Here is a 13,016-nt window from a genome sequence, read left to right as displayed (position 1 = left end):
TTTTTAATCCCTTTCACCCAATTTTAGCGATTTCTGCTCTTGTTCTTCCATTTGATTTTTAATAAATTCATCTTCAAATTCTTTTATCCATCCATCATTTTTATTATAGCTTGAGTTTCTTGTAGATCTTTCCAAAACTGGATTGTTTCCTTTTTGTTTGGTTTTCTATTTTCAGAAACTCTATTGCTATTTAGACATTGGTATAGTGGATTTTAACATCATCATCATCATCATCATCATCATTATTATTTCCTTATAACCCCAGCTTAAAATTATCATATTTTATTTCAGCAGAATGGTTAAAAATGTGCTGGTTAATGACTGCAATAAAATAAATAATGCCTGACAATTACAATATGCCCACATCAGTTTAAAGTTTTCACAGCAACTCCAGGCATGCCTCATAGAGACTCATTCACCTTGATTGGGCCAAATGATGTTTGCTGGGGAGCAGCCAGACTCCCCTTCCTCTGGGCTCATCCTCCGAGTCACGGCCAGTTCCAGGGAGTGACCCAACTGTGAAAATCCCCCAAGGGCCCTTTCACAAGTACCCCTGATGCTGCTTCCGATGCTTCAGGATTTCTGTGGGTGTGAGGTGCAGGCTGTTCTGGCAGATGGCACAGTGGTAGAGTTGCTGCAGGGCAGAGGTGCCAGAGGCAGTCTCCGCTGCGCCCCCTCTGGGCCCTGGGGGAGCAGAGAAGTCACAATGAGAGGGAGCCCAGTGTTCCAAAGACGAGACCCTGCCCGTCTCCTTCCCAAATCCCAGGAGACCCCGCTGAAGATGCAGCTACAAAAGGACTTGCCTTCGCAGCCGGGGGGCCCCTCCTGAGGGCCAGGAGACCGGCAGGCCTCTTCATGGGCCACACGCTCCAGAGGAGTGAAGGGCATGTAGAGCCCACATTGTGGGCACGTCCAGAAGCTGCGCAGGCAGTCACTGTACAGATCTCCCTCCCCCTGTGGGGGCGTAAGGAGACAGCAGTTACAGGGCGGGTGGGCTGCTGCCCCCTCCCACAGCCAGGAAGGAGAAACATCCTCAAACCCAGGAGTTCTTCCTTCACCCCATCCCTTCCTGCACTCACTGCCAGACAATTAAATGTCAGGAACTCGCCAATCCTGTAGCCACCTTTCACCTCGTGGGGCACCAGCTGCACCCCCTGGAAGAAGCTGGGCAGCACTTCAGCCTCCTCAGGTGCCATCTGAGGGCCTCCATAGAGGTGCTGCTGCTCCAGAGAGGTCATTCGGCGGAGGCTGTACTGGGCCTAAAGGGACAACCAAAGGTGCTCAGACCAGCAGCAGAGGCCGAGCCCCTGCTCCTGAGTAGCAGGGAGGTTCCTCCTCTACCCCTTAACCCAGCGGCAACAAGCCCTCTCCAGGGAGCAGCCTACCAGGCTTGGCCAGCCTCCACCTGTCTCCCAAGGGCATAGCCACGCACCTCCGTCTTCAGGAAGCCCAACAGTTCGTGTGTGAGTTGGCACACCTCTGGGGCGCTGAGTGGTGCCTCTGTCTCTTCCTCCTCCCCAGCCGGGCCTGCCAATCTTTGCAGACACTTGTCCAACACTTTGTCCCAAGAGGCCCGGAGGCGCAGGGCAATGCCAAGCATCCGCACGGCCGTCTCTGCCACGGGGACTTGAAGCTCAAGCCAGGAGTCAGCCACTATGCGCGTGCAGTCAGCGTTGGTATCGAGAGAGCGAGCCAAAAGCAGCAACACCTGGGGAGGAGAGCAGCTGTTTCAGGAAGGAGAGAACCAAAGGGCAGAGTGATACACACAGCCTGCCAGAGCCCACTTACCTGCAGTGCTGGCAGGCGGAGACAGTTTACCATGTAGGGCTTGTGGGTCTCCAGCAGTGAGACGAAGGACAGGATTTGGGGGTGGCTGGTCATCCTCTCCTTGGCATCTGTGGGCAGGAAGGCCACTCCCTCAGGTCCCTCTGAAAGCCTCTTCCCATCTTTCCTGAGCTCTGGAAAAGTCTTGGGCCAGACTAGCTCGCCCTTGATGGCCTTCCAGCTGAACCAGCCACGAAGGGAGAGGATAGCCTGTTTGCAGCTTCTTGCAATGTCCACTTCTTGGCTGCTTCAGTGCAACCTTTACATGACCCAGGACTGCTAACTGCCCTCCAGATGCAGAAGAAAGCCAGACCCAAAGGTCTCTATGCCTTATTTTAATTGTGACATGAATAAAAAGCAATCAAATAAGATGTGGAAGGAATCTTCCATAACAGAAATAGGAGTTGTCAATTGCGGATTGTGTTGACAGGAGGATTGTTAGTTCTAAAAAATGTTATCTAAGGTTTTCCTAATTTCAAATCTGGTTGACTTTTTTCCCCTTTTCTCAGTCTGCTCAGCCAACCCATTTCAAGAAGCCACACTGTCATTCAAGAGGAACTGACCATTAAATCTGGTAAGAATTATACATAAGCAGCAACAGAAACTTCAGATGGATAAGGATCATTTCCCCCACCCCATGTTTTTTCCCAGTGAAATTATTTAGTCCTTTTGCCAAACAATCCTGGGATGGAAACCTGGATTTTCCCTCTTCCTCCCATACCATCACAACTTCATTTCAAGTTAGGCTGGAACCATGATTTCCAGTACAAAAAACCTCCAAGGAATACCGGAAAAAAAAAAAAAGCCAGAAAGAAGCTCTTGACTCTCTCAGGTGGCCAAGATCTCTCTTAAGGCCAGCTGGGAGTTGAGATTCTCTTGGGGCTGATGGGCTTCCTCCTCACCTGGGTCCTTGCCAGCCTTGGAGTCCGAATGCAGCAGTTCTGGGGCATCAGCAAACACACTGGTCGGGTGCAGGACAAGGCCTGCTTTCTCTCTTGTGTGGAAGATCTGGAGAGCACACAAGAATGGTTTCATCGGATCTTTTAATTGTTTATAGATTGTAATTTCTTTTGTTTTGTGCTTAACTGCTGAAAGCCACCCAGATCATCTGCAGGATTGAAGATAGGCAGCTGTACATACTGAAGCAATAAATAAAACAAGAACTAAACAAGCAGGGATGAGTCACGGCAGGGGACCGATTAGGAGACCATCAACCTCTTGAAAGTCTAGGAAAACCTTCCCCCTGCAACGCTGGGCCTGATTCCAGCCCCCTTTGGCCCTCAGTAGGACAGAGTGGCTAGCAAAGACTGCAGGGACACCTGCCTGTTCCGAATCCTTGCGGGTCTCGTTGAAAGGGTCGGGGACAGCCAGCTGAGGATAAAGGCCCTGAGCCAGCACCAGCTGCAGCAGAGCCAGCTGGCTGGTGGAGAGCCCATGGCCTTCACGGGCAGCTGCCTGCAGCTCCTCCATATCATGTCGCAGCTGGAAATTCACATCCTGCAAGGCAACAGCAACACAATCAGCTGCCTGCAGAGGCAGAAAGGGAGACACAGGCACGCACCCACTCTGCCTTTCAGTCCTAAGCCCCAGTGGCCCGTCAGAAAGACACCCCACCAAGTGCTTTGCGGGGCCCTCTAGAAGGACCGGGCCTCCCCACGTTGCAAACATCTACTTCTGGGTGAGGCAGGAAACCTCCCTGTGCTTTCCAAAGTGACCAGCATTTCTTTTGGAGCCGGGAGGGAGGACCTGCTGCTTTCACAGAAGCTGCCGCTGAAAACAGGACAAGAGAGAAGGGGCCACAGTGTCCTTAGAGGAAGGGCCAATGTTTGGTGGACATGCAAAAAGCTAGAAAATTCCGGATTCAAGTACAAGCCCTGATTCAGAGGATTTTAAAAACGAATAAGTTTTTCTTTTGAAATTTATGGACAAACAATTGGGAAAAAGTCATGGAATTTTGTCCCAAAGGAGCTCTTTTTTCAGGAGGCAACTAGACTTTGTTTTTTCTTCAAAGACGTTCTGCTCATCCAAGAAGCTTCTCTGAAGTAGCTTCTTGGATGAGAAGCGAAACGTCTTCAAAGGAAAACCAGGAAGTCCAGTTGCCTCATGGGAAAAAAAAGAGCTCCTCCTTTGGGACAACCATGACACCTGGAGGGCGGAGAACCTCCATAGTCTTGGAACTTTGTTTTCATATGTGCAGCGAGATTATTGTGTGTACAGATGAAAAGATTCGGCATGAAAAGTAGTCCTCAATTTGGGCCGTGGCAACGGGCATGGAGCCACACTATGGTGATCATTATTTGTGACCTTCCCAGTCAGTTTCTGAGAAGCCAAGTCAATGGGGAAGCTGGATTCACTTAACAACCATGATGATTTGCTTAACAACTGTGGCAAGAAAGGTTGTAAAATCAGGCATGACTCAGTTAACAACCACGTTGCTTAGCAATGGAAAATCTAGTCCCAATTGTGGCCATTAAGCCCACTAGTCATTGCTGCCTCTAGAGGGCGCTGCTCACTTCAGTTTCAATGCCATTGAGCCAGTGAAGACATTTCCTTGGTCAGATGGCCAGCATGATGGAGTGCTGTTACCTTCCCACCAAAGTGGTACCTATTTATCTACCCACATTTGCATGCTTTCACACTGCTAGGTTGGCAGGAGTGAGGCGAGGAGAGAGCTCGCCCCTTCGTGTGGCCCTCAGATCTTGAACTTGGGCTGCCAGCTTTCCAACCGACAAGCCCATCATCTCAACCCCTGAACCATCCTGCCGCCCCTGTAATCACAGAGTAAGCGGTAAGTTTATAATTGTACATATAACCGCTATGAAGATCAGAAGCTGTAACTTTTTTTCCGTTTCTTGATTTTTGGCTTTCTCTTTGAATTCTTTCTTTTCCTTCTCTTCTTCTTTATATTAGCTTGTATTACTTATCTTCCTTTTTAAAAAACTGTAATAAAAATTGCATGCGTGTGTATACACATATATACAGAGAGAGAGAGAGATACAAAAGGGAGATTGCAAGTCAACTGGCCCTTCCTCTTATTTGCCCCACCTGGATGTCTAGGCAGGAACTACCCTCCTCCTCTTCCCCAGATGAAAAACCGGACCCTCCTCCTCCTTCCTGCTGCTGCTGTTCCTCCTCCTGCAGCCGCAACAGCTTCCGCCGGCGCCCACCCCGCTGCTCATGCTCCCGCTTGAGTCTGTGCAGCTCTCGATGTTCCCGCCTCCTCCTCTGTCGAGCGTAGGAGCTGTAAGGCTGAGCAGGAGGGCGCAGCAGTCGGTGGTCCCGCAGCAATTCCTGGCAGAGCAACCGGAAGGAAAGGATAGCCCACCCTTGCTCAAGGCTATGGAAGCCCCTTCGAGCCCACCTTCTCTTCTCTCCACAAAGGATGCCCTTGCAAGTGGAGACAAAGAACAGAATGACTCCTCCACATCACCACCACCACCACCACTAGGCGCCCAGCTTCATCTGTCCTCAGTCCCAGCCATTCTCAATGGACACCAACCTGAAACTGGCGCCGCAGATTGGCCGCCTCGTAGAGCCGATGTTCCTCCAGGCCCCGATGTCGGCACCACCGCTGGGATCCTCGGCGATTGGCCGCTTTCTCCTGCCAGCCAGACACAAGGGAAGCCCGGTTCACGTGGCTCAGCAGGAGAGCAAGGCCGAGCTCTGTCCCCCATGCAAGGAGCACACGTGCCAACAAGACCTTCCCGTCCCCTTGCCTGGAGCAGGAATGGAGCTTTGCTGGAAAGATGCCGCCTCAAATGGGTGTCAGTTGCCAAGGGAACCGAAAGAGCAAAGGGCAAATGCCAAGAGAAGGTCCAAGGAACCCAGAGAAATATTCTGGCACAAGGGCCCTGGGCTGGAAAAGGACCCTGCAGGGAGAGGTCGTCCAGGAAGGGAAGGACTAGGAAGGACCTAGCTCTTCACACTGGCACTTCCCATGTCCTGCCTACCTGGACCCAGGCGTTGAAGATATTCAGAAGGGTCAGGGGGTCTCCCAGTGGGCTCCCCAGGCTTCGCCGGGCTGCCAGGCAGTTCAGGTCGCTGCGCCCCCCGCCCCTGTGCAGGAAGGGAGAGGGCACGCTGAGGACAGCGGCAATGGTGAGTGTCGGGGCAGCCAGGTCCAGGAGCGTCCCCAACACTAGCATCTTCCCTGCAGAGGGAGAGACTGCATGAGGTAACAGGCAGTGCCCACCCAGGAAGCCACTCCTCCCTGCCACAAAAGCCCCCCACACACACACACACACTTTCCAGCAAAGTTCAGCACAATGCCCACCCCATGGACCTGAGGCTGAGCCCTGCACAGAATTCTCAGTTCCAGGAAGACACACCGGGATGACAAGATGACAAGGAGTCTGGAAGCAACCCAGCAAGTTGCACACTGCAACAAAGTAGCCGGAAGGAGAAGCCTTGACCCTCAGCTGCACCCATCACTCACCAATCACCACATCAACTGGCAGCTGAGCCAAGAGAGTCCCAATGGGTGTTAGGGCCTCTGCTGAATCCAGGGCACCCTGATGCTTTAGATAGCCCAGGGCTGCCTCCAGGCTGGCCCAAGGAGGTGGCTCCAGGAAAGGGAACGCTCGGGGATCGCCTAGCCCCATGCTCTTCATCTGGAAACAGAGGGCAGAAGGCGGGTGGCTTCATTTTAACAAGCAAGTCAGGCTCTCCTGCTCTGGTTGGGTCCAACTGTTACTCTCCTGCCTGTCCTTCCCGCCTGCAGAAGGACAGGAGGGGTCATTTCTCAAGACCAGGGGAAGGCTAGCAAATCCATAGGGGCCAGGCAGGGCCTTGGAAGGCATTTCTTTGGCCCAGAACTGGGCCAACTGGAGCTCCAGAGCCCAGGCAGGAAACAGCTTTACTTGCCATCTGCTGTCTATCCACACACCTACTCCACCGCATCTCCATGCTAGGAGTGAAATGTGAGGCTTCTCACAAAGCAGGCTCCCACCCGGAACAAGGGGGAAATGGTGGTGGTGCTTCTTCTCCTCAGCAGACTGCCACTAAGGAAGCGCTTCCCCAACAGCCAGGTGTCACCCAGCGCTCTGCATCTGGAGGCCAAAACCTCCCGGAGCGTTCACAAATGCCCACAGCCTGCAGCCCTTCCCTCCGAGCAGTTACTGGGCAGTTTGAGGCATCTGGAGGGAGTAGCTGTCTTCCTTGTGACTCCCCTGACAGGCAGCCTTGAATCACAGCCGTCTGGAGAAAGCCTACCTGTAAAATCAGGGCATCCAGGGCCACCCGCTGGATCTCTGGCACTGGGTAGGGGGCAAAATTGTCATAGTCTGATTCAGCGTAGAGGCGGTAGCAGACCCCGGGCCCAGTGCGGCCTGCCCGGCCCTTGCGTTGCTCAGCACTGGCTCGGCTGATCCAGAACTCCTGGAGGCGATGTAACTTGGCCTTGGAGTCATAGCTCAGCTCTTTCACCTTTCCTGAAAAGAAGGGGAGTGGTGGGGAGAGCAACCATGAGGAAGAGGCCCAAAAAACTGGAAAGAAAAGAGACATCAATGCAGGCATTCCAAGGATGGGGTTGGGACAACGTATCAGCAACAAAGCCGAGAGATCAATTAAAGGAGGGAAAACCCAGCATCGTCTTCTTTCGGCGTCTAACGGTCATCACCAGGCAGGCCATTCAGCTGAGAGGGTCTCTCATGGTCCTACCCTCGGATCAGGCCCTTTTGGGCTCATCATCATCAATTGATGTCTTTGATCGCTGAGTGCTGAGTCTAGACTCTGTTCCTAGATGCCGTTGTCCATGTTATCTTTTAGTCTTTACATTGTTCCCTCCAGCGAACCAACCAGAACTGTCAATGTTATTATTTTTTGCCCTGGGGATACTCAAGCTTATCCGTCCTTTGTTGATGACCTGAATCAATCATGGCAGAATGCTTTGGCACCATTTCCGTCTGGCAGGTCCTCCCAAAGATTATTGCCCTTCCTCTCCTCTCCTGCTCCCCCTCTCCTGCCTCCAAAGCCCAGGGTCACTGCAGTTTCATCTGCTCAAACCTTTGCAATCTTGATTTACAGTCAATTGACTTGGTATCCATTTACTACCGATAGTTTTATAGTGGGAGTTGCTAATTTTCACTTGAGGGACATTCATAGAACTTGGGAGGTGGCTTCACAGGTACCCTGATGGGTCAACTCTCACAGGGTTAGGCAGCTGTTCCTTGGCAAGGGTCATTCAGGCTGTTCTGGACCTTTTCGGGTCTCATTATATTACAGGGCTCTTCAGTGGATTGAATTCAGGGTAAACCCAAGTGCTCCTTCTGGCTTCACATCCCCTAGTATTTATCTGTCCTGCTTTCAGGATTTCAGGCACCAGCTATGTCCTACTCTGGAAAGACCTGTGCAACAACTTGAAGATTAGGACTTCAAGACCTTTTGAGTACAGACTATAGTTCATGAGCAGGATCTGCTCATCCATTCCTTAATCCTAACAATTCTTATTGTTTTTATTTCACTGGAAAGCTTGGTCGTATCATAGTGTTGTTTTAAATATGGAGGGGGGGGGAGTCCTGTGGTTGGGTTAATTTTAGCTTCAGCATCTAGTGTCCCCTGGTCGTAACAAACTTACTACTCTATTAGTGATGGAGGTTTTCACAGTCAGTATCTGTTACAGAGTGTTGGCCTTCAAGGTCTAGTGGCCCCAGTCTAGGCAACAGATTTCCCAACATTTCACCCCTCCCCCCCCAGACATGGTTGGCAAGGTAGTAATTAGGGAGTTTTCCTAATTTGTACTGAGTCTTGGAAAGAGCAGTCAATAGATCGTCTTCATCACCATTTTATCTTGGAACGGTTTGTGTCATTCCAAGGAAAGGAAAGACGGAACTGCAAAAAACAGCCCAGGCGGATTAATCCCGACTCCATTCAGGGCCCTCCATGTCCGTCCCCACAGTGTAGAGTTATGGAGGTGGCCTGGAAAGGAACACCCAGAAGCTCTACAAAATCAACGAGGGCAGAATCATGGTCTGAGTCCTGGGAAACAGCACATGTGAATAACACCAAATCAGATCAAGATGCCCCAGGACCCCAGGAGGGCCCTCCGACAGGAGGCTGCTTGGGGCTGTCCTCCTCCCCTCCCTGATCCTCTTCTTTCCCTTCTGCCTCTGTTACTTGTGGAATGGAATATTCCCTTCAAGGCCATCTCCACAGAAAGCTCCTTTCCCGCACCATGCTTTGCTTCCTGGGTGAAAACAGCGGCTCTCCTCCATTGGACAAACACGGGGGAGAACTCTCACCTGCATCCACAACAAACCGGACCCCATCGATGGTCACAGAAGTCTCCGCAATGTTGGTGGAAATGATGCACTTCCGGACTCCTGGTGGAGCAAGGTCAAAGACCTGAAGAGCAAGGACAGCAGCCATTAAGAGATTCTGGGCTGGTTTGTTTTTAAACAGTAAGTCTCATCTCTCTGGCGAGGGAAAAACAAGAAAAACTGCAACTGAAACCTGGGAAGCTGCCATTCGCTGCCATCCCCAAAAACTCTCGACTCTACATTTGCAAACCGCTTAGACCAGGAGTGTCAAACTCAGGTCATGTAACAGTATTGTGACCTTTTCCCCCTTCGCTAAACCGGGCATGGGCGTGGCCAGGCAGCCTGCAGGTGGTGAGTTTGACACCCTTGGCTTAGACAGGGCCATGAAGTGCTGCAGGGTGACATGTCAGTCTAAGTGCCATTGCTAAGATTTCTCATCTTTCCATGAAAAAAAATACAAGGATATCTAGACAGCAACAAGCCAAAAGAGCCCCAAAATCCCAGCCCCCCCCCCCCATCTGGTCACATCACCACCCTGGATTTAATTGGCCACTGCTCTCCATAACAACAAGAAGGCTTTCCCACCATTGAAAGTGGGAGGAGGCAGTTTGCCTCTCTAGCCCTACTCCACTCACCTTGTCCTGCTCGGCCACAGAGAGGGTGCTGTGAAGAGGAAGGACCACCCAGCGCTTGGTGAAGGCCGCGTAAGACTGCGCGGCCTCCATCACTGCCCCAATCTCAGCCACCCCGCTGAGGAAGATGAGCAGGTCTCCCCTCTCCTCCGGCGGATACTTGTGGTCAATGGCCTGGAGCACCCGCAGGAAGGGCTGGACGCCCAGTCGCTCCCTGCGCCCACAGCTGCTTTCCTCAGGGCGGATGGGTTCGTAGATGACCTGCATGGAACAAGAGGTCACGTTGGCCTACAGTTTTAAGCCTTCTGTATTACAAGATCGGCAGTTGCAAGGACAGGGGCAGCTTCTGATGGAGAACTCACAGAGGAGGGTGAGTACAAGGACTTGGCAAATTACTATTATTTATTGATGTATGAAATCCACATACCGCAAAAGATGGCAAATCTGAAAAACAACAAACAAACCCACACTTCCCAGAAGGGGCTTCAACCATCCTTGCCAAAGGACCTCCAAAACACCAGCTTCAATTTCTCAGGAGAACCTGGGTCCAAAAGGCAGGCCTGCTCTGGACCAGTTTCTGGGTGGTCTTCAAGGCCAACCCCAGGTACAGTGCATTGCAGTAGCCAAGCCACAGGGCGACTAGCACCTGCGTGACTGACTGCCGAGCCTTCTAATCTGAGAAAGAGCACAATTGGCACCTCGGTTGAAGTTTTGAAAAGCCTTCCTGGGCACAGCTGCTCTGTGAGCAGGAACTGTGAATCCGGGAACATCCCCAGATTATACACCCACTTGAAATGGGGACACACCACCCTACGATCCATAAAACATCCTAGATCTGGGTGACCCAAACGCACTCAGTCCTGGTAGGTTTGGAGGCAGGTCCTCCTCCCCAGCCAAACCAGCACAGCCTCCAGGCACAGGGGCGGGACTTCAGCAGCTGAACTGATGATACCAAACCCCAACCCAGTGGTTTTGTGTAGCGGTTGACTGGTGGGCTGAGCAGGCCGCAAAATGGGCCTAGGAGCACTTTCTTCAACACAATCAGCTTGGAGCAGGCCCAGAAGGATGCAGGTCATCTGTGTGGAAAGCCACTTGAGAGCTCAAGCAGCCCAGAGCTGGATGTTTGCCAGTCAACACCCACCTTTTTAAAGGGTCTCTAAAACAGAAACACCTCCTCATTCTACCCAACTTGGAAGGAACCCCCCCCCCCCAAAGTATTCTTCCCGCACCCTCACCGTGATGGGGAAGAGGCGTCCAGGAACCTGGATCACAGGTGCGCCCCCAAAATAGTCGGCAAAAAGCTGGATGTTGATGGTGGCAGACATGAGCACCAACTTGAGGTCAGGCCGGGCATCCAAGAGCCGGCGCAGGACGCCCAGCAGCCGCTCGTGGACCTCATCCACAATCAGCACCCGGTAGGCGGGCAGCGTGGGCTCCCGCTGGGCCTGGCGCAGGAGCAGCCCTTCGGTCAGGAAGACGATGCGCGTGGCCGGCGAGCGGGCGCTCTCGAAGCGGATCTGGTAGCCGACCTTAGCAGAGAAAGGACGAAGGAGAGCGGTCGCTCCCGGCACCGGAATGCTCCCCTCCCCTCGCCCCGGCTGCCCCCGGCCCCCCGCGCGCCTGTGGTCACCTGGTCCCCGAAGCGGCCCAGGCTCTCGCGGGCCACGCGCTGGGCCAACGCCACGCAGGCCAAGCGCCGCGGCTGGGTGCAGGCCACGTGGGAGTAGCCGGCGGCCAGCAGGAACTGGGGCACCTGCGTGGACTTGCCGCAGCCCGTGTCCCCGGCCACCAGCACCACCGGGCTGCGTGCCAGGGCGGCCAGCAGCGACTGCCGCGAGCGGGCGATGGGCAGGGCGGCGCGCTCCCGCTGCAGCCGCGCCAGCCGGGCCAAGCTCCGCCGCTGCGCGAAATCCAGGAAGCGGAGCAACGCTAGGCCGAAGCGGCGCGCTAGCGCCGGGGACACGCCGGCAGCCACTCGCCGGGGCAGCCGCAGGTTCAGGCGGCACCCGGGGTCATAGGCCGGCCGGTCTCCCGCGCCGGAGCCCTGCCGCTCGCAGAAGCCCCGCAGGCGCCGGAAGAAAGCCCAGAAGTCCTCCAGCTCCTGGCCGCTGCAGCCCGGCGGGAAGTAGGCGGCCTCCAGGAGGGCGCGGGTGGCGGGGCAGTCCCAGCCCTCTGCCGCCATCCCGGCCGTTCCCTCGGCTAGCCGGTGGCGCTGCAGGCGCGGGAGGGCGGGCGGGGCGAGGCGAGGCTGCGGCGGAAAGCCTAGGAGTCTGCGAGGGGTTGGGAGGTGGGCGGAGAAAGGGAGATAGCCTCCCCCAAGCTTGGCCCGGTGAGCAGAGAGCTCGGGCGGAGCAGGTAGGTTTTCATCGTTTAGGTCGGAGAAGTTTGTGTGGCATGAGCACCTGAGTTGCACTGACTGTGTGGCGATTGGTTGAATGAACAGATTTTTTAAATTTAATCAGTGACATGAGTTGGAGCATGTGATCTACATTGTCTTAATTTTTGTTTTTTGGACTTTATTGTACACTGCTCAAAAAAATAAAGGGAACACTTAACACAATGTAACTCCAAGTCAGTCACACTTCTGTGAAATCAAACTGTCCACTTAGGTAACAACACTGACAATCAATTTCACATGCTGTTGTGCAAATGGAATAGACAGCAGGTGGAAAGCAGAGGCAGTTAGCAAGACATCCCCAATTAAGGAGTGGTTCTGCAGGTGGTGACCACAGACGACTACTCAGTTCATATGCTTTCTGGCTGATGGTTTGGTCACTTTTGAATACTGGTGGTGCTTTCACTCTAGTGGTAGCATGAGACGGAGTCTACAACCCACACAAGTGGCTCAGGTAGTGCACCTCATCCAGGATGACACATCAATGCGAGCTGTGGCAAGAAGGTTTGCTGTGTCAGTGTAGTGTCCAGAGCATGGAGGCACTACCAGGAGACAGGCCAGTACATCAGGAGACGTGTGGGAGGCCGTAGGAGGGCAACAACCCAGCATCAGGACCGCTACCTCTGCCTTTGTGCAAGGAGAGACAGGAGGAGCACTGCCAGAGCCCTGAAAAATGACCTCCAGCAGGCCACAAATGTGCATGTGGCTGCTCAAACGGTCAGAAACAGACTCCATGAGGGTGGTATGAGGGCCCGATGTCCACAGGTGAGGGTTGTGCTTACAGCCCAACACCGTGCAAGACATTTGGCATTTGCCAGAGAACACCAAGATTGGCAAATTTGCCACTGGCACCCTGTGCTCTTCACAGATGAAAGCAGGTTCACACTGAGCATATGTGACAGACGTGAC

The 13,016-nt window shown here is 53.4% G+C and overlaps 1 protein-coding gene across 4 annotated transcripts; it reads right to left on the bottom strand.

Annotated features, from left to right (window-relative positions):
- Positions 1 to 81: 81 nt before the first annotated feature.
- DHX34 (DExH-box helicase 34) lies at positions 82 to 11,960 on the bottom strand. Of its 4 annotated transcripts, none has more exons than XR_015750563.1 (16): positions 11,343 to 11,960; positions 10,948 to 11,241; positions 9,716 to 9,973; positions 9,063 to 9,165; positions 7,036 to 7,253; positions 6,260 to 6,434; positions 5,775 to 5,974; positions 5,324 to 5,425; positions 4,870 to 5,115; positions 3,148 to 3,321; positions 2,727 to 2,832; positions 1,789 to 1,895; positions 1,386 to 1,708; positions 1,080 to 1,259; positions 804 to 954; positions 82 to 684 (listed from the first exon to the last, which is right to left on the bottom strand). XR_015750563.1 is itself a non-coding variant. In XM_026687792.2 (16 exons), exons 1-16 carry the CDS (start codon positions 11,892 to 11,894, stop codon positions 542 to 544), a joined length of 3,285 nt encoding a protein of 1,094 aa, XP_026543577.2. In that variant the 5' UTR covers positions 11,895 to 11,960; the 3' UTR covers positions 82 to 541. The 4 variants fall into 4 exon arrangements, 3 of the variants coding, with proteins under 3 accessions (XP_026543577.2, XP_026543578.2, XP_087827420.1); XM_026687792.2 differs by having other exon boundaries at positions 1,433 to 1,708; XM_026687793.2 differs by lacking the exon at positions 3,148 to 3,321 and having other exon boundaries at positions 1,433 to 1,708; positions 11,343 to 11,943.
- Positions 11,961 to 13,016: the final 1,056 nt, after the last annotated feature.

Source organism: Notechis scutatus, chromosome 8 (genome assembly GCF_049901735.1).
Source record: "Notechis scutatus isolate UNSWTSFEM ecotype Mainland chromosome 8, rNotScu1.2, whole genome shotgun sequence".
Taxonomy (NCBI): Eukaryota; Metazoa; Chordata; class Lepidosauria; order Squamata; family Elapidae; genus Notechis; species Notechis scutatus.
The sequence above is the reverse complement of the archived record's forward strand: the minus strand, read 5'-3'. Positions and strand labels throughout refer to the sequence as shown.

Coding starts and splice junctions, on each gene's coding strand:
- DHX34 (XM_026687792.2), bottom strand. CDS start 11,894: ATGGCGGCAGAGGGCTGGGACTGCCCCGCCACCCGCGCCCTCCTGGAG. Junction 6,435..7,035: donor TGGATGCCCTGATTTTACAG/GTAGGCTTTCTC, acceptor CTCTGTTTCCAG/ATGAAGAGCATGGGGCTAGG. Junction 3,322..4,869: donor GTTCCTGCCTAGACATCCAG/GTGGGGCAAATA, acceptor GTTGCCTTGCAG/GATGTGAATTTCCAGCTGCG.